Below are 25,269 nucleotides of genomic sequence, written 5' to 3'. Positions count from 1 at the left end.
TAATATCACTGTATTGTGATATTAATATATATATATTTATATCAAAATACACGTAGAACGAAATAATATATATATATATCTATATACATAAATATATACGTATATATACCTATATATAAATAAAAATATTTTAAAAAATATATATATATACGTATATATACACATATGTATATATATACATATATTAATTCTACACATATATTTATGTAATAATTTTACATAATTAGGTATCCTAATTAATTACAATTAGCGGGACCTGCCTGACCACCCATGCCGAAAGTATAGGGAATTTAATTTGCTAGAACTATATTTAACCCTATAACTTTCCAATACACCATAAAACCTGTACATGGGGGGTACTGTTTTACTCGGGAGACTTCGCTGAACACAAATATTAGTGTTTCAAAACAGTAAAATGTATTACAACCATGATATCGCCAGTAAAAGTGACGTTTTTTGCATTTTTCACGCACAAACAGCACTTACACGGACGATATTATTGCTGCAATACTGTTTACTGTTTTGAAACACAAATATTTGTGTTCAGCGAAGTCTCCCGAGTACAACAGTACCCCTCATGTACAGGTTTTATGGTGTTTTCAAAAATTACAGCGTCAAATATAAGGCTTGTGTTTCATTTTTTTCACATTAAAATTCGCCAGATTGCTTACGTTGCCTTTATGACCCTATGGTAGCCCAAGAATGAAAATTACCCCTATGATGGCATACTATTTGCAATAGTAGACAACCAAAGGTATTGCAAATGGGGTATGTCCAGTCTTTTTTAGTAGCCACTTAGTCACAAACACTGGCCAAAATTGGCGTTTTTTGCATTTTTCACACACAAACAAATACTAACGCTAACTTTGGCCAGTGTTTGTGACCAAATGGCTACTAAAAAGGACTGGACATCCCTTATTTGCAATACCTTGGGTCGTCTACTATTGCAAATGGTATGCCATTATGGGTGTAAATTTATTTCCTGGGCTACTATACAGTCTCAAAGGCAACGTAACCAATCTGGCGAATTTCAATTTCAAATGTAACACGCTATATTTGACCCTGTAACTTCCTAAAACACCATAAAACCTGTACATAGGGGGTACTGTTTTACACGTAAGACTTTGTTGAATACAAATATGTGTATTTTATTGCAGTAAAAGAAAACAGTATTATGACATTGACAGTTAAAATGTCATGTAGAACTAAAAAAATCAAAAAAATCTTATTTTCTCCCATTTTTTTCATATTAAATTATATTTCATAGCTAAATATTTGATATTAAATGAAAGCCCTGTTTCCCCTGAATAAAATGATATATAATAAGGGGGGGTGCATTTAATATGAAAGAGGTGAATTACGGTTGGACAGACATATAGCGCAAATGCCAGGTTTTGTTTACGTTTTGTTTCGTTCACAACTTGTACATTTGGCTGCGGTGTTAAGGGGTTAATTGTGCTAAAGATGTTTTGGTGCTTATGATGTGCCCTTTAAGTCCAGTCATTCTAAGGTCTTGTGAATCTTTATCTACCCCTTTGTCTTCATCTGCAATTACGGATTCTCTTTTGTCAATCAGAATTATCATCTCAGGAAATCAGCGGTGCCTCTAGCTAAATTAAATATAATATTACGTATAAAAATACACATACTGACAGACATACAGATACGCAGACATACAAACACACACTGACAAACATTCAGATACAGACAAACTGACAGACACACAGATACACACTGACAGACATACAGATACACACTGACAAACAAACACACACACACACATACATACAGATAAATATGCAGGTCAGAATATACACTTTTATAGCCACCCTCCACTGTAGGAGGGTGGCTTTTCTTCTGTCAAGTCTGCATGTTGAGGATGTTGGGGGCTGGCTACTGCCTTCTCTCTGCTCCCTCCGTGCAGCTCCAGTCTCTCCCAGCCTGGCACCCTCCTCACAGGACTTTATTAGAAGAGCAGACATGCACACAGTCTGGCTTCTAGTGCTGTGGTTTATTTACAAAATCAGCCACATGGTGACGTCACAGCGCTGACATTTCTACAACCCTTTAACTCCATGATCCTCTGGAAGGTCTGCACGCACGCATTCACGCCTTACTGTGCACGTCTGTAACCAGCACGCGCCTTTGTTTACGTGCCTCCCGGGGTCAGTGGGCGTGGTTAAACCTATGCAGAGCTCTTCCCCCCCCCCCCCTAGAAAACCTAGTATTACAGAAAGACAGTATATCAATGTGGAAATAACTGGTAGTTAAGAAAAAGCAAAAACTAAAAGGTTTCTGTTTGATTTTTTTCAATGAAATTGAAAAATTATAACTACAAGGATCCCTTCAGCGTGTCACGTGACGCTCTCTCTCTGAGTCTAAACAGTAACAACGTGCGTTGAAGCTGCGCGGCGCTCTCCTCCCCCCTCCCGCCACTAGAAGGCGATGTTGCGTTGCTCGGGCGGCCGTCGCTCTGGCCAGCAAGACGCCCGTCTCGTTGGTCAGTGTCGGGCCGGGCACTCAGCGGTCGGTCGCTCGGTGTTGTCCGTTGGCTTGTCATCGGGTCACGCTGGCCGGCGGATGGCGGAGGCCGGGGGGGTGTCGGCGGCAGAGCCGCTAGGAGAGACAGAAAGTGAGCCTGAGCTCCAGAGCCCCGGCTGGAGCCGATCCCAGCTCCGCTCCTACCAGTTCCAGACCCGGGCGATCCCGCGGCTCCATCACAGCGACCCGCGGGCCGAAGAGTACATCGATAACGAGGTGACCGGCCTGTCCCAGCGCTCACCGCACTGCCCTGTACCGGCTCTGTCACCCCGGAGCCAGCTGTGCATAGGCTGACCAGCACCTGCCGGGGTCACTGAGGGTCACACTGCAGGGCTCACTGAGGGTCACACTGCAGGGCTCACTGAGGGTCACACTGCAGGGCTCACTGAGGGTCTCACTCAGCGGGGCTCACTGAGGGTCTCACTCAGCGGGGCTCACTGAGGGTCTCACTCAGCGGGGCTCACTGAGGGTCTCACTCAGCGGGGCTCACTGAGGGTCTCACTCAGCGGGGCTCACTGAGGGTCTCACTCAGCGGGGCTCACTGAGGGTCTCACTCAGCGGGGCTCACTGAGGGTCTCACTCAGCGGGGCTCACTGAGGGTCTCACTCAGCGGGGCTCACTGAGGGTCTCACTCAGCGGGGCTCACTGAGGGTCTCACTCAGCGGGGCTCACTGAGGGTCTCACTCAGCGGGGCTCACTGAGGGTCTCACTCAGCGGGGCTCACTGAGGGTCTCACTCAGCGGGGCTCACTGAGGGTCTCACTCAGCGGGGGTCATACAGCGGGGCTCACTGAGGGTCTCACTCAGCGGGTCTCACTCAGCGGGTCTCACTCAGCGGGGCTCACTGAGGGTCTCACTCAGTGGGTCTCACTCAGCGGGGCTCACTGAGGGTCTCACTCAGCGGGGCTCACACAGCGGGGGTCATACAGCGGGGCTCACTGCGGGGCACCCCCCCAAAAAAATAAAAAGGACGTGACTGGGGGTGGTTCTCGTAGGGCTTGGTACCCTATCTATTTACCTATCTCAGGGTTATTTACTGAAGCGAGAATTTAAAGTGAATTTCAAATTTAAACCAAAACTTAAAATGGACAAAGTGGAAGTAATAGCTCAGACATAGAGAATATTTCCACTGTGGCTATTTTTACCTTCAATTTACCTCTAGACTTTAAGTTCTTTCAGACAGGGTCTTCATCAACCTCTCGTCCATGTAAAATTTTGTAATCGACTAATTTTTATTGTTAAATTTTTACCCTTTTATTTTCTGCTGCGGAATAGGTTGACGCTATATAAATACCAACAATAATGAAAGTTTGAAATTCGCTTCAAACTTTCACTTTAGTGGGTAACCCTGTATGTGTCGAAGAGTGCTGCCTAGCTATAATAATTCTATATAGTATGCGGATGCTTGTGTTTTCACGTAGGGTTTGCTTGTGTTCTTTTTCATATTGTGTGTCGGCGATGAGCTTTCTGTAACTTATTCTTGTATCATATAGCGAAACACCGTTGTGCTAGTCAACTGTGGTCTAATGGCAGTTGGGGGTCAGCTGCTTATTATCATGGGGAAATAATGCTTAGGGGTCTGCATTCTGTCTAGGCACCTGTGTCAAGTAGCACTTTGGGGGTCAGTTTTCTGTGATCCAGTGGTGCTTGGGGTCAGTTGCTCGTATGGTCACCCATGTGTAAGCATACCTCCCAAGTGTCCTTATTTAAAAGGGACAGTCCCTATTTTGGGCTTAAATCCCTCTGTCCCCCTCTTCTATCCTTTCTAGGAGCAACTCCATAGTAACAACAATACAATAATGTGTCTTTAAACTACTATATATGTTTTACACATTGGTTGTGGTAACCCTTTTAAAGTTCAAGTTAAGCTCAAGATCTAAAACACAACTTGTAAGAAAAACTGAAAAGTAAATCTAAATCTAACCAACAGATCTGGCAGGATTTGTTGATATATAATTCATGCACAGCTGACTGATCTAAGCCAGTCAGAGACACACCTATCCTCTGCACTCCAGGCTTCAGTTTTGAAGATTTTTCGAAAGCAGATGTTGGAGGGGGCAGAGTTAAACTGTCCCAGAGACTGGACTTTGGTGTTAAACTGTTCGTGAAGGGTTAAACCCTGAAAGATCAGTGTCATGGACCTTCTTGGACCATGATAACTTCATTTTGATTGTTATGGTGCTTGGAGTTGCCCTTTAACACAGAGGGATTCTCTCAGCTGAATTCTAAAGAGGGATTTCCCCTGTTTAGACCATACAGAGACAATACAGTGTGTGATCAGTGTGTGTTAAAGTCCTGAACTGAATGATGGCATGGGACAATCATGTGGTCCCTAAGGGGTTACAAACATGATTGAAACCATTTGGCAAATAAAGAAGTGCATCTATCAACTTTGAATAGTATCATTTCATTTATTTTTTATTTTGAAAGTCCCTGCAACTGTCTATGCGCACAGCCTATAGAAAGCTACGAGAGTCCATGCAACACATTTAGAAATTGTATTGTGTGAATGTGCAGAACACAATTTGTGTGTGGAGTGTTCCTTTAACACATCTAAAAGCAAACCAGTATTTTTTTTTTTAACTTTTTTTTTTTTTTTTTTATTTACCATGGCATGTTAATATTTTCTCAATGAGCTTTGTCGATTTCTCTTGTATATGCTTTATTTTAAAATAAACTGTGCACCTATATTCATTTTTCAGATCATTTCTGGCATGTAAAAACACAATCACTTCCAAGAATTCCTTCTCTGCTCTAGGCTGAAATACGCTCATCCTGTTCAATATAATGCCTAACCCAGTCTCTAGTCGTAAATCTGTATATAAACAGTAGAAAGAATGTTTAGTTCTGGGTATTTATTACTTTATTGTATGTAAGGCTGTAGTATGTGGAATTCGGACACTGATAAAACACTATATACAGATTTTACATAAACCTGATGTACAGTTCTTGTAGATAATATGTACTGCCAGACAGTGTCTTTAAAGGAACACTATTGAGTTAGGAATAGAAATGAGTATTCCTAACGCTGTAGTATCCTGGTCCTAGTGTCCTGTCCCTCCTGGAACACTAAAAAGTCATTCTAGTTTCCTTCCATCCGACACTGCACTTTTCTCTCCACAGTCACCACACCTCTTTAGCTGAGATAATTAATCTGGATGATCTCAGCCAATGCAATGTTTTCCCTTAAACTGACACTATAGTCACCAGAACTACAGTTTAATGTAGTTGTTCTGGTGCGTATAATAGCTCCCTTCAGGCATTTTCATGTAAACACCGCTTTTTCTGAGAAAAGGCAGTGTTAACATTGCCCCTAGGGACACCTCCAAGTGGCAACTCCTTAGATGGCCACTGGAGGGGCTTCCTGGCTCAGGGCTGCACAGTAAGCAGCCCTGCTGTTCAGCGTCTCTACGTTCTGCATGGAGACGCTGAATTTTCCTCAGAGATGCATTGATTAAATGCATCTCTATGTGGAGGTCCTGATTGGCCAAAATGGCATTTGGCCCCGCCTTGTGCCGGTTTTAGCCAATCCAATGCTTTCCCTATGGGAAGCATTGGATTGGCTAAAAATCATCCATTTTGATGTTACAAAGGGGTGGAGTCAGCACGGCAGACCCACGCAGCGCTGGAAATAAGGTTAGTTTTAAACTTTTATGGGTGGGGGACACCGAAATGGTGGGTTAAACAATATATGGTCAGGAATACATGTTTGTCTTCCTGACCCTATAGTGATCCTTTAAGAAAGCATTGGGATGATATTTTACATGTGTAGCAAAACGCAAAGCTGCGCAAATCTAAGACTGTGTGAAAGTGCTAAGCCTAAAGGCACACTATAGTCAATAGAACAACTATAGCTTATTGAATTTGTTCTGGTGAGTAGAATCATTACCTTCAAGCTTTTTGCTGTAAACACTGTCTTTTCAGAGAAAATGCAGTGTTTACATTACAGCCTAGTGATAACTTCACAGGCCACTCCTCAGATAGCTGTTAGAGATCCTTCCTGGGTCATGGCTGCCTAAAATGCATCCAAACATTCAGTGTCTCCTCCCTCTGCATGCAGACACTGAACATGTTTGTGACGAGAGCAATCTCGCCACATTGCATTGGAGAAGCCTGGCTGCCCGCCTGCTGCCTTTGGACTATGGCCCTGGGAGATTGGGCCCTTTAAAAACAGTATTCGGCCATACCAGAGTGTATGTCACTCATTCTGGCCCTTTAAATACAGTGGGGTCATTTGGTACTTGCCCTGTGTGAGCTGTGGTAACCCAGATAGCTATGAAATGGAGCCTATTCGTGTGATTAAAGACTTTGGCTCTATGGCGATTAAACTGTATTCGGTTGGTCTGAGTGCCATTCACCTAATAATGTGCACTCAGACCTGAGCTATCTGGGGATATGTGAAATGTCTGTGTGTTATGTGTAAAATGTGACTTTATGTATTTTAAAGTGTTTTATGTCGTTTTGCAACCATGTGGTTAATGGAGTCTGCCTCTAGTCCTGGATAATTGGATTACTTCTCCAATTATCTCCAGGGCAGAAGGGAGGAAACCAGGATGCATTGTGGGGATGTTTTTTCTGCCAGCCAGGGGGAACAAAATATACTTTTACTAACTTTTGAACCCCTGGTCTGATTCATGCCATTTTTTTATATGTTGTTCCCCTGAATGGATTGATTGAGGATATGTATTTTTATGTGAATGTGATGTATGGTTTTAAAGTTACAGAGTATGTGTGGAAACTGTATTTTTACTGTATGTATAATGGGATTATGTGTCACACTAAGGGGAGGGGATGTGTGGGTTGCACCCGTGATACTATTGGTTATTTTATGCCTCCCCCTGGGTGTGGCCTGTATGTGTACTCCTGTAATAAAAACCAGGCTGGGTGCCCCAGCACCTGAGACCACTGCTTGACCCTCAACACGGAGCCTTGTCTCGTTCTTGGGGGGATTCACTGTATGCTGCTGGAGATCGATTGCTAGGAGTGTAAGCTGATGTCTGCTTTTCCTGTTCGTCTGCTAGCAGCTATTCGTGAGGTTCCAGTTTGGAGTGCTATTTTGTATCCAGTTCTGGAGTTTGGTGTTCTGCAGTAGCTGTGCCTGTCTCTCAGAAAGGGGCATATCGCCTAAACGGATTTCAACCCCTTGTCTGCTGAAACGGTCCGTTACAATGTTAATTTAAATCCTTGTCCTATATGAAAACAGACCTTGTTTAGTTGTATATTCATAGAAGAAATATGTAGGGTTTTTGCCTAGACTTATTATGGTTCTGAATCAATATGCGTATTCTACATGACACTTATACTCTTCTTCTTTTTAATCAGGAACCAGTGGTTCTGACCGATACAAACCTGATACATCCTGCTTTAAAGTGGGATTTGGACTATCTAAAGGATAACATTGGAAATGGGGACTTTTCTGTGTACAGTGCCAATAACCATAAGTTTCTGTATTATGACGAAAAGAAAATGGTTAATTTCAAGAATTTCAAGCCCAAGTCGAGCAGAGAAGAGATGAAGTTTCCAGAGTTTGTGGAGAAACTTCGAGACATTGAGCAGAGAAGAGGAGATGAAAGGTAAGATGAGAGATGGCCCAAGATTCCCAAAGGCTTTTTATAGTGCACCATTGTGTAAATCCATGGGGAAAAAGAGGGAATGTCATTTAACATTCTGTTAAATGTTGAAATCCTCATGTTTAATGGAATTTTTTCCTAATTCTATGTAGAAGTATTTTGTACTTTTAACAAAACACGAATGATACAATTGAAATTGTTATGGTTAGTGTAGGATTATTTTGTAAAACTAATCTTTAAGGTTTTAAAACAAATGTAAAAGGTAAAATATTTATCGTGTAGGTTCCAGCCTGTTGTAGTGGTTATGGTGCCAGGGGAGCCCTGACGTCCTATCACAGTAAGTAGTCAAACTATATCTAAAAATGTTTTGACAAAGTACCTGGGTCCAACAGGCTCTGCCTCCTCTACAGTTGAAACTCTGCCATTGAATTTAGCCTGGAGACTTGGCTTATTGGACCGAAGAGCTCAGCTGACGCCTGGCAGTGTTAGATCAGTGGCGCTAGCAGGAGTTCCTTGCAGGAGTTTTTTAGCCCCAGGGGAGATATCGACAAGCACATGGCGGACACCTGGTATGTTGTAAAAAAGTGATTAAAAGGTTTGACAACTTACTCTGAGAGGGAGTCAGGGGCTATGGTAGTGGTGATTTGAGTTTCTTTTAATGCTTTTATGATTGTGGATCATTAAATGTAGTAATTATGAAAAGCCATACATTTATGCTCCTGTAATAAATTACCCTCTAAATTTATTATTCTGACATTCTAAAAGAGTGCATGGAACGTTTCTCTTTACCCTTAAAAAATAATTTTATACATCATGTTTCCTTGTTTTTCTAGATTATACCTGCAACAGACTCTAAATGACACTGTGGGTCGGAAAATTGTAGTAGATTTCTTGGGCTTTAATTGGAATTGGATTAACAAGCAACAATCAAAGCACGGCTGGGGGCAGCTTACATCTAACTTACTACTCATTGGAATGGAAGGTAATGGCGAATATGCATTGGAATGGCAGCACAAATATAATAAATCAAATGCAGTTTAACTCCTTAAAGGAACACTTCAGTGACCATTACTTAATCTGAATGAAGTTATGGTACCATAAAACCTCCTGGGCTCTGTAACCTTAAGGGGTTAAACTGTTCTCGAACGAAAGGTTTCGCTGGATCTTCAGTTCCACCAGTTGCTTCTGAAATTAAGTTTTCAGTAAGCGTGGAGTGCTGTCAAACAGAGTGGAACTGCATATCCATTGCTGGAGGCAACCTTTGGGGTTAAACTGTTTTGACAATGGTTTAACCCCGCAAGGTAACAAAGTGCCCTGGGGCCTCCTGGTACCATAACGTCATATAGGTTAAGTTGTTATGGTGACCGGAGTGTCACCATATTGTCACATTTGAATCATAATATGGTCCTTAAAGACCTTAAGTTAGCATAGTATCCTGCTAATTTAGCTTTCGCAGAACCATGCCTTTGTTAATTAAATGGGTCGTATTTTAGAATAGAATCCTCCTACCCAAAATCATTATGAAATACTCAGTGACAGTGATGGAATTTCACAAAAATTCCAATGCAGTCAAAAGATATTAAACATAAAGTAGGGACAACTTTGTCTTATGTGTTTTTGCCTTTGTTGACAAATGGCGGAACTGACTCTGTTATGTTTTGTTATTTCCCCAGCCGTCCCTAGTCATGGCTTTCAGGGAAAAGGTATTGTCTATGGCAGGCTTCCCCAAACTCCGGCCCTCCAGATGTTGCTGAACTACAACTCCCATGATTATATGAATGAAATAGGCTGAGAATCATTGGAGTTGTAGTTCAGCAACAACTGAAGGGCCAGAGTTTAGGGAAGCCTGATATATGGAGTCAAGTGGTGCAGATGTTATTTACAACTGTAAATACTTAATGGGGGATATGATTCACTACTCTATAAGGGGTTTTAGCCCTAGACAATACTAATGAGAAACAAAGAATGTGGTGAACCACCAAAAATAGGTCAAATATAACCTTTAATGAATAATAATACACTATCCAACAAGTGGATCTATAATAAAACAATTAAGTACTCTGTAGTAAAGGGAATGTAAATACGAAAGAAAAAGTGATCAAATAAAGCAAGTGCAAAAAACTAAAGAGTAGAGCTAAGCAAAAAATAAAAAAATAAATAAAGTGTGTGTGTGTGTGTGTGTGTGTGTATAGAGAGAGAGAGAGAGAGAAATAACTTGTCCTGTTATAAGAAGAAAACACACATGAACCTGGCACTCAGAGTAAATATTCTTAGGGATATACCTGAGTGGTAACATCCTAAGGACTGAGTGCCAGCATATTCCTCCCAAAATCTGGAGTGAGAGAGCTATGTATGAGGATATCTGTATAGGAATACTCAAAAGCAGTGGTTCCCAAACCAGTCCTCATGGCCCACCAACAGTCCAGGATTGATGTATTTCCCTGTTTTATTCCAATGGAGATACTAAAAAAACCTGGACTGTTGGTGAGTCTTGAGGACTGATTTTGGAAACGCTGCTCAAAAGTATAAGGATGTGGCAACCAGAATCAAATGAAAAAAGGTTTCAATCAGGATGACAGTGCAAATGGTGTATAGCAGTATAGTTAGCAGCCTCCTAGTGTGATGCCACTGATGAATCCGAAATCCTACGGCAGGGATGTCGAACATGCGGCCCCCCAGATGTTGCTGAACTACAACTCCCATGATTCCCTGGCTATCTGTTTCATTGAAAGAATCATGGGAGTTGTAGTTCAGCAACATCTGGGGGGCCGCATGTTCGACATCCCTGTCCTATGGCATAAGGGGTCATAGAATGAGGTACGTGTGTCGGTTGGTCTCTAAAGTAGTATAAAGTTAAGAAATAAGTTCCTAGTGCCTACATATTTGCCAGCCGACACACGTTCCCCCCCAGTTGAAGGTGTCCATAGGGGCAATGTAAACACTGCCTTTTCAGAGAAAAAATGCCTGCATATAATGATTATACTCACCAGAACAACTACATTAAGCTGTAGTTGTTCTGGTGACTATAGTGTCCCTTTAAAGAACAGATTTTGACAACCTTGAACGTCATTGGGCTGTTTGTGTGTTTTTTTTTGTGTTTAGTCACTTAGACTTGATCTTTGCTTGCTCCTATTCTACACAAACACAAGTGTTAAAATGAAGGTGCCAAATGTGTTTTGTGTTAAGTTGTGCGTCAAAGTTCACATTTTAGTATCTGTACACAAAGTGTAATATGGATTGTGTTATTTTATCACTCACTGTTACATTTTGATTGGTTGTAGGATTTCTACTCTGGTGTCTTAACAACTATCAAATGTGGCACTTGAAGCTGTAAGAGGGATACATTCTAATTGCTAATCTTTTACATATAGATCTAAATTGTCTGTATATTTGTTTTTACAACCGTAAGCACACATTCTCTTGTTGTGACTCACACAGCCTCCTTAAAAAAAATATTTTTCAATCACATGTTAGTCAGCACAGTGTGTTTACTTTAGCAGTTCCCATCCCCTGCTATTCTATTTGAACTTTACACACAAGAGGCAGTTGCAGGCTACTAAGAGCAGAAGCTAAGGAAATCTCAATTAACCCCTTAAGGACCAAACTTCTGGAATAAAAGGGAATCATGACGTGTCACACATGTCATGTGTCCTTAAGGGGTTAAAAGAGCTACCTCCTCCCCCCCCTCCCCACCAAGTTCTCCCTCAGCCTGATCCTCCTCCACATCCCCTTGATTTAATAGAAGGGATGTCAGGGAAGGGGTGTGTGCCTAGGGGAGAACATGGGTAGCCTAGAGTCAGAGGCAGTCTAATGCTGCTGCTGTAGTAGGAGTTACACCTCTGGCTGCATAGTGTGTGAGTCGAAGACAGTGGAGGTGTGGTTTTAAGGCTGCATGAATAAAGTGAGTAAAGGGACCCTGTAGCTACTAGAGGTGCTTCCTGAGACAGTGTTTCACTGCCATTCAGTGTCTCCACCTCTGCATGAAGACATTGAACTTTCCTCATAGAGATGCATTGATTCAATGCATCTCTATGAGGAGATGCTGATTGGCCAGGGCTGTGTTTGACTTGCGCTGGCTCTGCCTCTGATCTGCCTCCTTGACAGTCTCAGACAATCTAATGCTTTCCTATGTGAAAGCATTGTGATTAGCTCAGAACACCACTTCTGATGTCAGCCTCTCTTATAACTCTCTAGTTCTGTATAACCTCTCTTCACTAAAATAGACACTTATCCAGCTGTATTTAAGGTTGATTGGTGCACGTTTCTTTTCTAGATTTATTATATTCACGTGCTTTGCCTAATGCTATATGGAATCACACAGTAAAATCATGGGACGTGATTTTTTTGCATTGAATCCAGGGCCTGATTTTTTTTTTTTTTTTTTTAAAACAAAAAAGCAACTAATGACTAACTTTTTAAACTAGCTTTTAGAATGTGGATTTACCTTCTGAGTCACTTCCCCCACAAAGAATGTAATTTTTAAAGTTTAGCGACACTTTAACTTTTGTTGTCTCACCCAGTCACCTGATAATTCAGCATTGTATGGTCATTTTGAAGATAACACTTGTACTGCTCACTCATACACAATGTTTTCATGATTGCTTGCTTACTTTACTGCGTAACAAAACCTACAATTCCCAGTGGATTACAGCCCTCAAGCACCAAGTTTAAGGCATCTGTTCAAAACACCCATACCAAACACTTAGTAGGTGATAGCTTCTAATTAATTCAATTGTAATCCTAATTTGATCAGAGATCAGTCTGTTAAACTAGCTAAATATAGGAATGGCAGTGGAGGTATACGTTCATTACTTTTCTGACCTACGTGTCCAGTCTCATGTGTCTATGTACTCTACAGGGAATGTCACTCCTGCACACTATGACGAGCAGCAGAACTTCTTTGCGCAGATTAAGGGATACAAACGATGTATCCTTTTTCCACCAGAACAGTTTGAATGCCTCTATCCTTATCCTGTTCATCATCCTTGTGACAGACAGAGCCAGGTGAGAAAATTCTGGGAAAGCCCTTTGCTAAAATGTCACCACAGCCTATGACTTGTAGATTGCTACAATTACCGTCCGTACGTATGTGTCTGTAATCAGAGCCTGGTGAATTGCAATATCAATTCGTACAAAACTTAACCTGGAGTTGAACTGGTCTGTTTATTCATTTTTCATTTTGAATTTTTAGCTATTGATATAATTTACCTATAGGAGTGCCTAAGTCACTCTTCGTTCATTCCTTTGATTTATTACAAGGAGGGAGCTACCGTTGCGCAGCTCTCTATTTGTAATATGTAAAAATAGAACAGAGCTCCCCGCCACTTCCTAAGCCCTCCATGTCCTCCCTCACTCTATGGGGGTCAATATGGCCCCCAGAATAGCATAAGGGAAAAATTCAAATCTCCCAAATGCCCCTACTCGCTATGCCTCGAGTAGGGGCATGTCTAAACAGTGAGCAGCCAGTGACTGCTCACTGTTATAAAAAAGAAAAAAACACCCCCCCCCTCTGACAAATGTCCCCATTGTGGGGCATCTATTAACTAGCTGTGGGGGTTATGAAAGTAAACAGGGGACAAAAGTAAACGGGGGGACATGAGTGGCAGAGGGGAGGGGGGGGAGAATCATTGGCCGCTCATGGCCCCCACCCATGAGCGGCGGGTGGGGGCCCCTAAATGAAAATAGAGGGGGGAGACCTATTTTCCTCCTCTCTGCCCCCACCCCTGAGCGGCGGGTAGGGGCCCTAAATTACAATGGGGGGGGGAGGGGACTATTGTCCTCCCCTCCTCCCTCCCCCCCCCCTTCCCCTGAGTGGCTGGTGAGGGCCTTAATTTACAATAAAGGGGGGGACCTAGTGTCCTTCCCCCAGCCCTCACCCCTGAGCGGCAGGTGGGGGCCCTAAATCACAGTAAGGGGGAACTATTCCCCCACCTAAAACAAATTTAATGAATTCCTACCTGCCCTACCGAAATCCCTGTAAATAAAAAATAACTTACCGTTTGTCTTTTTTTCTAAAAGCTTTTTTCCTTTGCTAGAGTTTCTGAATTTCTCTTACATTTTATAATGCACTTCCTCTAAAATACGTTAAAATAAAAAAAAAAAAAAATCCACCCCTTTTACTCTGATCTGAGACATTACTGTGACACATTATTTGACCTCAAGGCAAAATGGTTCCGTTTATTACCGTTTGGTTCTACTGGGCAGAGTTCTTGCCTAAATATGGGGTGCAGCCTAAATCCAACTTACAATCTGCCATGCTGTGAGCACTGTGGTATAGATATACAAAATCAATGTTGATCTCCTTTTAGAGACCCCAAGTCCGCACAGAAAAACCTGTGTCCATTTGTATACCATAAGCTTTAGTGATTATTGTACTTGGAAGATATTTTAAAACTGTTTTTGCGCTAAGTACTTGTTAAGAAAAGTGTGTCAACATTCAATCTCTGCCTTGCATATCAACTTTAAATTCTGAAGAAAGATATTTAGATCACACAAATTAATCACCAGTGCTGACAAAGCCTGCTGTACGTGTCAATAGTCATGAAAGCCCTGGCAAACATCTATCAGATAACACAGGACTAGTGGGAAGTAAATAAAGACTGATAATAATCATAAAGATTTAGGAGATTGTGATAATTCCACCTCTGGTAGTGTCATGGGTCATCATTAGCCATCCCCGGACTAAAGTTCATATTCCTGTGTACAGAATTGCATTCCTTGGCTGAGAATGGTTTCAACCCATGAATGGCTCTCTGCATCTAGGGGTCCTCTGAGCTGTACTGTTGTTTTTGCCAGTTTAATTTTCCGCTACATCCTACTCTTAATGGCGCAGCCAAGACTTCTGTTAGTTCAACCACTCAAGTGTTGGGATTTTCCACACAAGGGTATTTTGAATCTTATGTTCCATTTTCTTCCACCATGACAATCTTGGGCTCAGCAGCACACTGCTTTAAAGGAAAAACTGTTTGTACACATATTTAATAAATTATAATGTCTTTATTTTTTAAATTTATTTATTTTCTTTGTATGAACTTTCTTTTGTGTATCATGTTAATCTTTTCATCTTATTAATACTAGGTGGACTTTGAAAATCCTGATTTTGAGAGGTTTCCAAACTTCAGGAATGTTGTTGGCTACGAAACAGTGGTTGGACCTGGAGATGTTCTTTATATACCTATGTATTGGTGAGGAAAATGGCAAAATGTATCAAACGTATTTCTGTTTATCAGCGGTGTGGAAATTAAAAAAAATTACAAAAACGCTTGTACAAGGGACTAAAGTGGTAGTCTAATCTACTTACCGAAAACAAAATCATTTAAAATTACATGCCTAGACCAGGGCATTGACAGTGCTATCCACTAAACTCTGAATTTACATCTGTTAAATGCAAAAATAACTGGAAAAATTCTCTGTTATAGGCCCAACTGGTTATTTTTTCCTCTGTTCCACTATTCAGATTTAATTTGTGCAAAGTTGTCCCGTGCTATTTGTGTGTGTGTGTGTGTGTGTGTGTTAGTTATGTTGTATGTAATGCATTGTCCCATACCAGCCTCTGCTCTCAAGGTCGTGTCCAATTACAATCTCTGCCCTGTATTTTTTCATCCTAGTTCCACCCATGTCTCATGCAACCTCTGTCTTTCCTGCCAAGTCTAAAATATATTTTTAGTCTCCCACTAACTAAGCCCAGTCTCCTGCTCATACTCTGCCAGTTATGTTGCAGATCACCTCCATCCTTGTACACAGCCATGTACACATTCATCTATTGCCTACTTTACTCTTTGCCCTTTCCCCTCAAACCACACACACATCTTTCATATATTTTCTACCGCATACAAAACTAGATAACAAGCATGAGAAGATGACTGTTCCACAAAGGCATTTCCAGTGTCAAACTGGTACTCTCTTGGTATCTGAATCCCAGCCCCTATGACACTCAGGCTGAAAGTGCTGAAGATGGGCTTGCTGTTTGTTGTTGCATCCAAGGCTGAATACTTTGTATTGATAAAGTAGAAAGAGTTTTTAGGCTAGGGTATGGGAAAAAAAAAGTTGCCTGTTTGATGCACTCTTCAAACTCTGCTCCGCAGTGTTTTGTACGTATGGCATAGTTTGAATTCTTGGGAGAGTAATTTTTTTTTTTTTTTGCTATTTTAGGTGGCACCATATTGAGTCGCTAATCGATGGGGGAACCACAATTACTGTTAATTTCTGGTACAAGGTATGCTTTTTTTCTTTTCTCTTCTCATTATAGCGAATACATATCTCGCCCTCATTACTCTGAATTAATTCTTCTAATGCATGGAACATGGCAATGACTTATAAAGGAAAACTGCCACTAAATTACAGTACATGAAATAGCAGTTTGTATACATGTCACATACAGATTTTCATAACCAAGCAAAACTTAACACTCTAAGCTCCAAAACAACTTTAGCTTAATGAAGCCATTTTAGTGTATAGTCTCACTGTGAAATTCTGTTATTTAGAATTTAAATCCCTTTAGCTTTAATTTTTTGCAGCCCTTGTCACACCTTTCCGTACTGTGACTCACTTTTCCTCTATGAAAATAGAACGGCTTCATTTTCAGCCAGATCTAACAGCACATGTTTGCTTTAGAAGTTTTCATTTTAGTATTGGCAGATTAAAAAAAAAAAAAAAGCATTCTTTGCATAATAAACATATGGCAAACTGTTCTAGTTTGTGAGCAATGCCTGAGTGTTTATACCAGAAGTAGGCAACCTTTGACTAGTTCTCCCATTATGCTCTTATTGATAACGCTGGCAAAGCATCAGGGGAGATGTAGTCCACAACATTTGGAGTGCCGAATGTTGCCTACCCCTGGTTTAGAGCAAAGTAAAGAAAATGAGTTTTTCTTACTTGAAGTCAAAAGCCACATCACCAGACACTTATTGGACAGATAGCTTTTTGGAGAAAATTCTGAAATTGCCATGACGGTTTTTTTTTGTGGTCACCGACCACAAATCAGCTAGGTTTTCTCCCTCAACACTGGACAAGACTTTACTTCTTGTTTAACATTCTTGTAAAGTGGATGTGTGTTTTCAGATAATTCTTGGTTTGAGGTTCTAGTAATATAACTCTTAAGTAAATGGCTCCACTCACACAAAGGTCATTATTAACCTATCTGACTTTTACTCCCACATTACTCATTTGTAGAATAGCTGTTTGAATATAATCAACCCTGTATATATTTTGCTTAAAATGGAAAAGGAAGTATGATTTGTAAGAAGTAAAAAATGTTTTCAACATTTTTGGGTTTTCCTGTTGGCCTTTATAGTTTCAGTGTATCCCTTTAAAATTAATAAAGATCCCACCCTGTTTTTGTTTTAATATATTTTCTCTTTTCTTCCTTGACTTTTTATTTATTCTTTTTCTTGTAGGGTAAGGCTTAAATAATTAGTACCAAGTTTTAGTCTGGGAATTATACATAACCATCTGGTAATACATTGGTCACCTTTTTAAACTCCTTTTTTTTTCCTTCTCATTTTCCCTTTTTAGATTTGGTGTAGAGCCAAAAGGATTATTCGATGCACTGGTCAATAACTAATGCGTAAAAAATAAAAATATTTACAAAGGCAGCTTTGATATCTAAAAAAAAAAAAAAAAATCCTTTAATTTTGTTTCCTCCTCTTTCTTCTTCTTCTTCTTCTTCTCCTTCTCCTTTTTTTTTTCTTCATTTCCAGTTTCAATGTATGTCAATGTCAGATAGTTACATTATCCAAATAGTTATTCTTCTTATGAGTTATAGAACTGTTTGGGCTTTGTAAACTCAGTGTTAGTTTATTTTGTGTGTTTTTTTTTTTTTGTAATTTTTTTTTTTTTTAACTATACATCTATCCTTTTTCAGTTCTTTCTTCCCTCTTCCTTTTATCTACCTTTTTTCTACCTGCTTCTCACACCTGTGCATTGGCAGCTGAAAGTTCTGTATAATCACAACCATTTTAACATTCAGTGTCTACTGAGGTTGTTTGTTTTGTATCCAATTCGGGCTCTACTTATCTTTACTCCATGCATTAAAGGGACTCTCCAGTGCCAGGAAGACAAATCGATTTCCTGGCAGTGCAGGTCCCCTCTCCCTCCCACCTCCCATCCCCGGTTGCTGAAGGGGTCAAAACCCCTTCAGTGACTTACCTGAGGCAGCGCCGATGTCCCTCGGCGCTGCTTCTGGGTCCGCCCACGCTCCTCCCCGTCACCACATCATCTGGCGGGGGAGACCGATCACACCCACCAGCAGTGGAGACCTAATGCGCACACGCATTAGACCTCTCCATAGGAAAGCATTGAAAATGCTTTCCTATGGGGATTTTAGCGACACTGGAGGTCCTCACACAGCGTGAGGACGTCCAGGATGCTATAGCACAGAAAACCTGTGCTATAAACCCGGAAGTGCCCTCTAGGGGCTGTCTAGTAGACAGCCACTAGAGGAGGAGTTAACCCTGCAATGTAATTATTGCAGTTTATGGTAGTGGGAGTTGGCACCCAGACCACTCCAATGGGCAGAAGTGGTCTGGGTGCCTGGAGTGTCCCTTTAACTGCTCTATTAGGTCTGCTGTTCCTTTGACCTGCCAAGATATGGCTGCCAAAATGAAGTCACTGTTTCTCTCTCTCCTTTTCACTCATTTAAGACTCCATCATTGTAATGACCTATCTCTGTTGAAGGCCGCCATCCAGCACTAGCTTGCATGCTCTATGTAAAGTTGCAGGGCTCCCCTCAATGTCTTTCAGGCCCTGTGTCTCTGCATCTCCCCTATAGCAAGCCCTGCTCCACACACACCGAAAGCAAAGGAAGTGTACTATTGCTTCACCCCTGTTAATTGTTACATATTTAATCTATATTTAGTAGGTACATATTTAAATCTGAATTCAATCTTTTAAACTTTAGAAAGTAATAATAATAATCATGCATGACATCGACTCGGCGAGGGTGATGATTATGCTGGGGCTTCTTCAACTCCATGTACTTTGAGTGTACTTTTCAATAATATCGGAATCTTAAAGTGATTTTTTTTTTTTAAAGAAAATATTGTAACAAGCAAATATTTAAAACATGTCTAGTAGTACACCCATTCATCCCTTGTGAAATGTGCATATTGCTATCCTGAAAAAGTGTAAGCTGTTTAGGTAAACAGGATTGTTGACATATTGCCTTGTGTATAGCTTTTCACTAATAACTGTTGAGCATAATCTGTACTTACTATATTTAAACAAAATACTTGTACACAGGAGGGTTTTTTCCACAAAAATGTAAGCGAAAGAGAATAAATTAGGAATTTGCAAATTTCATCTTAAAACAGCCAATCTACCTTACCTTTTTGTGTCAGTTTACTCCACTCCCTCTAGAAAGTAAGCTCATTGAGCAGGGCCCTCAACCCTTCTGTCCCTGTGCGTCAAACTTGTCTGGTTACAATTACATGTTTTGTTAGTCCACCCATTGTAAAGCACTGCTGAATTTGTTGGCGCTATATAAATATAATAATTTTTTTTTTGTGACATTTCTTATGTGAGAATCTGAGACAAAACTAGTCCAGAACGTATCTTAACATTACAATGTTTTGTAATGGTCCTGGATATCTGTTTGTGCTCAGCTGCCTAACAAGACATTGAATACAATGCAGTTATGTCATGTACCACTGCAGACAAGTAATGGTTTGTAACTAGAGGACTTTAAAACCAGCTTGGTTATAATTTTGTAAAAATGTGAGGCATGATGACCGACAATATTTTGTGAAATATCAACTATCTCTGAATTATGTATGGATGATGTATCTACACACCTGCACCTGGTCGGTTGTAGTTTTAAAACCTTGAATAAATACAAAATTATCTACTTTGGCTCTTCCACCATATATTATCTCAATATATTTGTGAAATGAATAGAATAATAATTGAATGTTTAATAATCTGGCAATATACATTGTTGCTAGTTTCTTTTTGTTGTATTGTTGGTAACCGGTTCATATTGTTAGCACCTATTAAATAACCCATTAAAATATCAGTGTAATGTTTGGGTTTTGATTATGATTTTGTTGTTTTTCATTATTAGGGTGCTCCTACTCCAAAAAGGATAGAATATCCTCTAAAGGCACATCAAAAGGTCGCCATTATGAGGAACATAGAGAAGATGCTTGGAGAGGCTCTTGGAAATCCACAGGAGGTTTGTGACACACTTTACTCATTGCATGCTCACAGGATACATGACGTCTGTTAGATCTGTGTGTAGTTGACTTTTTGGAACGTACCTTTGCACTTGGTACATACATCTTTGGCAGTGGATTGAATGGTTGTATCTAGACCAGCCTGCACTGAATTATATGACAATTCATTTTGTGTGAGGTTATTTTTAAGCCAGTGGTCCACACACCATTTTTTATCAGTAATTTTTTCTGAATATCCCCAGTGGATCCGAATTGGGAAGTTCCTGAATCCTGACCTATTGGTGGCCTTTGTACTGGTTTTCAAAACACTGGTTACATTCACTTCTTTCATAGAAATTCATTCTTATAAGCTTTTTATTGAGAGCCTTGTTTACGGTATAGAAGCATAAAGAAAACAAAATTCTGTTCTTAAAATAGCTTGAAGGGAAAAACAAAATAGAATGTTTATAAATCAAGATGGTGGAAGTTGCAGTATAAAAACTGCTATCAGAATGCTTTTTCTCCCTTATGGTTCCTAAAACAAAACCAAAAAACACAAATTATGCCATTGAATATTTATATTTGAGAGGCTGTTAAACTCTGATTATACCCTGTCCATGACTTTTATACAATATATTTTCTTCTTGCCAGGTGGGTCCATTGTTGAACATGATGGTTAAGGGTCGCTATGATGAATACAACTGTAATAAGCAGTGACATTGTGTGTGAGACTCTGCTGCTGAGTTACTGCTGCTTTAGCGACGTATTTCAAGAACAGACAAGTGACGAGTTCTACGGAGAATGGGAGCACTTATCAGGCTTAACTGGTTCTCAATATATACACCACTCAGTACTGTGTTTTTACACTCCGGGCTGAAGACTAAAAAAACAAAATCTATATATATATCGACAAGTAAAAAAACTAAACAAACTTAAAACAAACAAAATATCAACAAAACAATGCAACACAGCTACTCTAATAATGCACTCTCAGACAATGGCATTGAAGGCTTTTTTCAACCTTGTGTCACTTTGTCTGCATGCAGATGTGTTTACTGCATTTATTCATGCTTCAAGTGCAGTATCCAAAGAGCTGGTATGATGAACACTTGTTTTATTTTGTGCAGACAAAGACATTTTCCCGTTTGTTCTGTTTATTTTTATGCAGACCAACATTTATTTCTTTTTACAATAAAACATTGGCCATACAGACATCAAAGCATGCTAATTAATTGGATTTACAAGTTCGCGAAAGAATCGGTTCTGCAAAAAAAAAAAAAAGAAGCTAATCAACGTCTCAGGCAAATATGTTTCTGAATGCTATTAGGGCCACGATGATCGTTTTTCAACCTGTTTTCAAGCGCAGATGACTGTTCGGTGATCATGTATACATGTTGGGGTTTGGAGGACTTTGCATATCCACAAAGAAATCCCGTTTTCAGAAGGCAGACTTAAACTGTTAGACTAGTCATTCTTTGTGCAAAATTATTGTACAATTGGTTCAGCTGCATATACTGTTGTTTTTTGTTCCATTCTATCATAATGCACATAAAGAACTAACTGAAATGGTAATCATACCCTGTGCCTACTACAGCAGTTCTGTGTACAGATTGAACAAAAATAATTTGATCTGCTAATCTATTATAATATTCATAGTTGGATTACTCAGGCAAATACTGGAATACCCAAGTTAAGTAATGTGAAAACGTCATTATTAGGTTGTGTTTGATGGGGACATAAAATACGTTTTGCGGTTTGAGATGAGAATGTGTTTCCTTTGGTGACAATGTGTTTTGACGCAAAGACCCAAGTAGTTTTAAAACACTTATAGTCAGTGAGTGCCTATAGGTGTGGAGGAGGGACGCTTGCTCCCCTGAGTCTTGGGTCCTCTGTCACTGGGACATCTGTACCCTTTATTGAGCTATATAGTGTCAGAGATGGACATCATTTCTGCCATGCATGTTCTCTCATTCCCATAGGCAACAGTTGTGCCCCATGTATAGCAGCTGACATGTTTAATCTAGATACACAGAAGCATCGTCTGACATGGAATTATGCAGGTGGAGAAATAGGGTAACACAAGAACCAGTTTTAATTGCTTTTCCGTTTTGTTTTTTTTCTTTTCTCCTTTCAACCTGTAAATTTGTGTGAGATGAGGATTTTTAGAAAATTCCATGTTTCATGAAAATGTATATGGCTGTTAGTAGTTTTTCAGATGGGGTGAGTACTAATGAAGAATACACATACCAGGGATAGATGGCTCTGTAGGTTGGCACTCTGGCCTTTTTATAATGTGCTTCCTTAGGGTCGTCAAACAGGTAAGGAAACAGGGTGTCTTTGTGTGACATCATATCTTTGTGTTCATTAAATGGCCACAATTAACACAAGTTTATTTTTTTACATACAAGCCTTTTTTATTGTTTTTTTTCTTTTCGGTCAAAAAGTGCTTTAAGTGCTTTGTTTACACCTGCTACCACCCAAAATATATTGTTTATTCCTGTAGTAAATGCATAACAGGCAATACCATTAAATATATTGCATAATATACATTTCTATTTAGACATTACCAACCCTTTAAGCCAGGGTTCAGAATTTGCACTTATCCCCTCCTAAATGGAAAGTGAAAATTGAACAAAGGAGAATGAGTAGTCAGGTAGAACACAGCTGCATACTGCTTGGAGCCATAAGGTGTTGTGAAGCCAGTCAAGGGTTCTGATACTTTAGGGATCAGTCTTTCCTTGCTCCATTAAAAAGAGCACGGCTTTGAGGAGCTGTAAATTGACTGATTCTAAACACTGCTCCTGACTGCTCCGGTTATAGTAATGTGTGAATTCCCTACAAAGCGAGCCACAAAGTTTTTAAAACTAGCCGAATTACAGCTTCCCGAGTCTTGATCCAGCCACTTGACATCAGAGATGACGACTTTCTGTTCCAGTTAGCATGCAGGATGGGGGGGCCTCATAGGATGTTAAAAGTAATGGCTAGAATAAAAGTGATATATTGGGAAAGATAAGGGCAGATATTGGTAGAATGGAGGAGGCATAAAAGACAAAATTGGCATAAATTGGTCGATAGAGGTACATAGTGGGAGAGCAAGGGGTACTGAGGAGAGGTAACAAGAAGATGTATGGGTACATAGAAACTCCACAAAAAAAACCTCTCTTTTGCTCTTGCACTCTCTCTACACAAATACATCATTGCATTCACACACACTACATGCAATGAACACGTATTAAAACCAAAATGCATATTCATTTTAAGGTGACTAGTACATTTTAGGCCTCGCTACTAGATCAAGACTTGAAATTGTGAGCCCTGGTTTCAGCTATGCAAGGAAACACAGAAGAGATCAATGCTGACCAGGTCTTTTCTGACATAATTTGTATCCTCTCCACAATTACATAAACAAGTTTATCTGGATTCCCATGTGTTCAACTGATTAAATGATGACCACATATTTCTGTGTAGTATTTATCCTATGGTTCCCAGTTCTTTGTTGTGCTGCGCCAACATGTTTTTTCCCACTGTATCTTCTAACATTTAGCAGGTATGGTACACAGTGCATGGTTTTCAAATGCCATTATGTTGCTGTTGTTATATTAATGATTGACTACATCTAAGCTAAGCCAATGGTTAAACATTTCCCCATTGTCTTAAAATGTATCCAGGCATGTCTGCATTAATGTATTCTTTTTTTTTTTTTTTTTTAACATTGTTTAAGAAAAAAAAAATGTTTTTATTTACACAGTTATATTATCCTTGAACCACTGATAAATGTTTATCAAACCTCTCATTGCCAAAAAATATCATGCAAGAGGGGGTTAAACTCTTTTTAAGGTACTTGTCAGAAACTGCCTATGTGTGGATCATTTTGACTGTTGCCTTTGTTTTTCCAATTTTTTTTTTTTTATCTGAACTGAAATGTGTTATGTAAGAAAATATCATCTGTTAAAGGTTATATAAATCAAGAACATTTTATATATCCTTTTTACAAACCTGCCCTAATTATGGCATAATTTTATTTCTCTTCTCATTAAACTTGATCCTCACAATTACCTGCTAAAGTGTTCACACTATTTAATGTACATTTTGTAATGTTTTCGTGTGTTTTATGGCATAGTTATCATTTTTTTTTTTTTTTTTTTTATAAAGCGTGTGGGCACCTGAAGGTTATAAAGAATATCTTTCCATCATTTCAGTATTGAGTAGTGTAATGGGATACAATTGATTTAAAAAGGAAACAATATGAATGTGACAAGGCTTCATCTAAATTACACCCTGTAGAAATTTTGTATTAAAATTATATATTTTTTTGTAATAAGCACAATATCAGTACCCACAATATTTTTAAATACACAATTCCTTATTACAATGAACTATAAATGCTGAAAAATGTCACACACACAAAATTGCATTTTATTTCCACTTATTTTTAATCTGAACATTCTCTGGATTGCTTTTCATTTTTTATTTTTTTTATTAACCAAATAGATGTTTTGTTCAAGACATCATGTTTCAGTTGATTATTTGGTGTGAATACTGTTCTGTCTTGAATAAAGCAGTTATTTGGGAGTGCTGTCTTTATTTGTGGATAAGTATTTGGTAGGAGACATGCTCTGTGGTAAATGGGAAATGCCATAATATTAAGGCAGCTTTTAAAATGAATAAAAAGTGTGGAATTGCTACAGTTTCTTTTAGTTATACATTTGTGGAGTTGCCATCAATATGTATGAAAGACACAGTTCTGTAATTGTTTTGACCAAGTCTTGCCAATTACCAATAGTATGGTTGTCCTGTCCCCCTACAAATGCTACATTGCATTTTGTGAAAGTTTACACTAACCTCAGGGGCCCATGTTGATTATTAATGCCCAAATGCCAATCTTTCAATTATGTAAAGTAATATTTTTAAGTGACCTGTTAATGCCAGAATGAAGATTTATATATTGAAAATGCACTACAGCATTACTACCACTTGGGGGCAGAAGTAGTAAGTCTTCAATTTTGTCTC

General features: G+C 39.6%; 1 protein-coding gene across 1 annotated transcript; it reads left to right on the top strand.

Moving 5' to 3' along the window:
• Positions 1–2,477: 2,477 nt before the first annotated feature.
• HIF1AN (hypoxia inducible factor 1 subunit alpha inhibitor) lies at positions 2,478–21,836 on the top strand. Its single transcript, XM_063435314.1, has 8 exons — positions 2,478–2,757; positions 7,863–8,113; positions 8,944–9,092; positions 12,969–13,114; positions 15,188–15,294; positions 16,262–16,325; positions 20,169–20,279; positions 20,911–21,836. The coding sequence occupies exons 1-8, from the start codon at positions 2,581–2,583 to the stop codon at positions 20,974–20,976; spliced, it is 1,071 nt and encodes a 356-aa protein (XP_063291384.1). The 5' UTR covers positions 2,478–2,580; the 3' UTR covers positions 20,977–21,836.
• The last annotated feature ends 3,433 nt before the right edge of the window (positions 21,837–25,269 follow it).

This window comes from Pelobates fuscus, chromosome 10, assembly GCF_036172605.1.
Source record: "Pelobates fuscus isolate aPelFus1 chromosome 10, aPelFus1.pri, whole genome shotgun sequence".
NCBI lineage: Eukaryota > Metazoa > Chordata > Amphibia > Anura > Pelobatidae > Pelobates > Pelobates fuscus.
This window is presented reverse-complemented; position numbering and strand designations above follow the sequence as displayed.